General features: G+C 38.1%; 1 protein-coding gene across 1 annotated transcript; it reads right to left on the bottom strand.

Annotated features, from left to right (window-relative positions):
- Positions 1–1094: 1094 nt before the first annotated feature.
- LOC135202784 (uncharacterized) lies at positions 1095–2026 on the bottom strand. Its single transcript, XM_064232244.1, has 3 exons — positions 1936–2026; positions 1356–1689; positions 1095–1221 (listed from the first exon to the last, which is right to left on the bottom strand). Exons 1-3 carry the CDS (start codon positions 1958–1960, stop codon positions 1095–1097), a joined length of 486 nt encoding a protein of 161 aa, XP_064088314.1. The 5' UTR covers positions 1961–2026.
- Between the last annotated feature and the right edge of the window lie 828 nt (positions 2027–2854).

Raw genomic sequence — 2854 nt, 5'->3', positions numbered from 1 at the left:
TCTTTCTCAAATCTGCAATTCCCTCTTTTCAAAAGGTTGCAGATTTTGTCTTTCTTGTCTATTTTTTCCTCTTTCCCGTCATTGTATAGATCTGGGTAGAGCCTCTTCGGGATTTGCTTTTCTGTTGTATATCGTAATTTATTTCTTCGTAGGTATGACTGCTTTATTGCCTCATATGTAGTATCAATGAGTATCTCTGCATCCATACTTTTATCTTGTTCTTTGTTTTTTTCCTTATTTTTTTCTGTCATTTCATTTTTGTTTACTTTTCTTCCGTTTTTCCTCTTCTTCTTTTTCTTCTTCTTCTTCCTCTTCCTCTTCTTCTTCATCCTCAACTATTTGTACATTCAATCTTGATTTAATAACATTGTCTATCCATGATAGACATGTTGAACAAAAAAATTCTTGTATCTTTTCTCAAATCTTGTATTACCTCAGGCACACTGTGGATGGGTCGGAATGTGCATGCAGCACATTTTCTGATTAGGTTTTGTGGATTGACTATGCTATACCAAACCTTACACAGTTTGCATGCTTTTGGCATTCTTTTTCCTAATGCATCAATTAGTATATTCACAAGATTCACCTTATTCATTTTCCTTTGTCGGAATGATGTTGGTTTATGTATATTTTTCTTTATGAGTCTCTTGACCACTTGGATTTTATTTGGAACTTCTTCAATTATTTTCAAGATGTTTTCATTAGATTTGTTCCAGTTTGAAGGATTATATCCTTCTAATATATCTATGAATGCTTTTGTATCTTTTTGGTTAGGACTGTTGCTGATTTCATAGATGAGAAATGCCAGTTCCCTTCCTGCTACCTCATCGTATTGCGAATCTGCTAAAACACGCCAAATTACGCCACCTTTTCCCGCAGTTGGAACTTCTGCCATCTTTTGTTCTGATTTATAGTATTTAACTGATAAACTAACTGTAGAAGACGCTTTATCCTACTATTTTCACACTAATCTTATCACCGATAGTTCACGAACACTTCTAGATATTTCTCAAATTCTAGTCGTATGTTAAACTTGTGATATCTGTTGATTATTGTGACTTCACGCGGGTACGTCTCACCAAGCAAGATGGCTACTACGAGAGTGGGCAGGAAGGGTAGAGCGAAAAACAGTCCTCTCCTGACTGGCCATGAAATCTGGACATTTTGTAGTCCCCTGCACCCCCTGAGGGAAGAATTCCCTCTCCTGGCTTAGGGAGTGGCCTGATGATGACAATAACAAAAACAATATTGGTCAAATTAATACTGACTGGACAATTACTTTCTCCAGAAAATGTTCAGATGAATCTACTTATTTCCAAGACAATAATAATGATGGAAATGATGATAAAACTCACTCCACGAGATTAAGGATTCCAAGCCTCAGGGCGTCCAATTCGTTTTCGTTACGGTTGGCCAAGTCGCACATGAGTCGCAGCCCACATCCTGTGACATCCTGACTGCGAATGAGATCCAGCAACCTCTCCAGGGCAACAGACTCGTCCTCTTCTCCTGTACCACTTTTTCCTTCTTCTACTTCTTCATCTGGTTCTTGAGCCTGACGACGTCCTCGGTATACCCCATGGTAGTAATGTCTGTTCCTTTCCCCGAACAGATTTGCCACAGCTGCCAATCCGAGGCCTACTGCCCCCGCAGCAACTGCTGCGACGGCTCCCGCAGCAGCCACACTACCTGGAGTAGGGGCAAAGCTTGAAATGATCAATTGTCTGTTGCAGTTAAGTGATGGCTAAGTCGGTCCAGGAATGCTGAACACAGACAGTGGCTGCAGAACATAAACAATTCAATCCAATTCGTTCGTGGGTACCTCTGCTTGAAAATTTTTGGTATCATCTCAATATATATTGTCCTATTCATTAACTATCTCACTGTCATGCTCTGAAAGCTGTAATAACGAAGAAGAAGAACTCTGAAACGTACCGATTCCAAGTGTTATAGTTGTCATAGTTGAAGTAGGGTGACGCCTCTCTGAAAAATATGAAAGCAAACGATCTCATGTCGGTGTTTGTTTATTAGTTGGAACACTCAGTATTACTTCTTTTCCTACCTGAGCTTTTGATGGAGCAGGATCATAAAAAAAAAAAAAAAAAAAAAACACAAACAAAAAAAAAAAAAAAAACAAAAAATGAAGCGTGTGTCTGTGAGGTTTCAGTAAAATGGACAATTTCGTCTGGACCGTTACCTTGATTTTTCATTAAATTGATCCTAATTAAAATAAAAAGACACTTTCAAATTCACTTCTTAAAAAACAACGATGAAGAAGAAACTCCGTGCAGAAGATTTACACAGAAGATACAAAACTGAATAAGCAACTTCCATTAAATCTGGTGGTTTCCAGGTGCTAAAAAGTTGCAAAAATAATTTTTTTTTGTGGGACGCCACTGCAAGGGCACTAACTCCCTCTCTTAGTAGCTTCTAAACACAAAAAGAAAACACATATTTAGCTTACCTCAAGAGCAAATATCAGCCAAGGCAGGACTCCAGGACCTTCTGCGTTGAGTGCTCGATGAGCGTTCTATTATATATATGGCATTTGTTTGCTTCAAAACGACAGACAAATGACTACCTGTGAGTGCAACGTAAGCAAATTGTTTGTGTTCATTTCTTCACTATTTTTTTTATAACTGACGTCACTCAATGCATCCTCAGATAGCATAACGTGTGCTTGGAGGAAACACTCGAATTATTGTTGTTTTTGTTGTTAATACTGGTAGATTGATTTAGTTTTGCGTCATCGAGAGCCTAAATACAAACATGAACATGTACATTCATATATTAATGAAGCCATGATGCAATAAGATTAAGGAGTATCGACCTTTGATTTCTTGATTACGCAGTA

This window comes from Macrobrachium nipponense, chromosome 33 (genome assembly GCF_015104395.2).
Source record: "Macrobrachium nipponense isolate FS-2020 chromosome 33, ASM1510439v2, whole genome shotgun sequence".
In the NCBI taxonomy this organism is placed as follows: Eukaryota; Metazoa; Arthropoda; class Malacostraca; order Decapoda; family Palaemonidae; genus Macrobrachium; species Macrobrachium nipponense.
The sequence above is the reverse complement of the archived record's forward strand: the minus strand, read 5'-3'. Positions and strand labels throughout refer to the sequence as shown.

Excerpts from the sequence above, each read along its gene's own strand:
- LOC135202784 (XM_064232244.1), bottom strand. The coding sequence starts at position 1,960 with ATGACAACTATAACACTTGGAATCG. Across the intron at positions 1,690-1,935 it reads AACTATAACACTTGGAATCG|GTAGTGTGGCTGCTGCGGGA; the intron begins GTACGTTTCAGA and ends CCCCTACTCCAG. Across the intron at positions 1,222-1,355 it reads GGAATCCTTAATCTCGTGGA|GCCACTCCCTAAGCCAGGAG; the intron begins GTGAGTTTTATC and ends TGTCATCATCAG.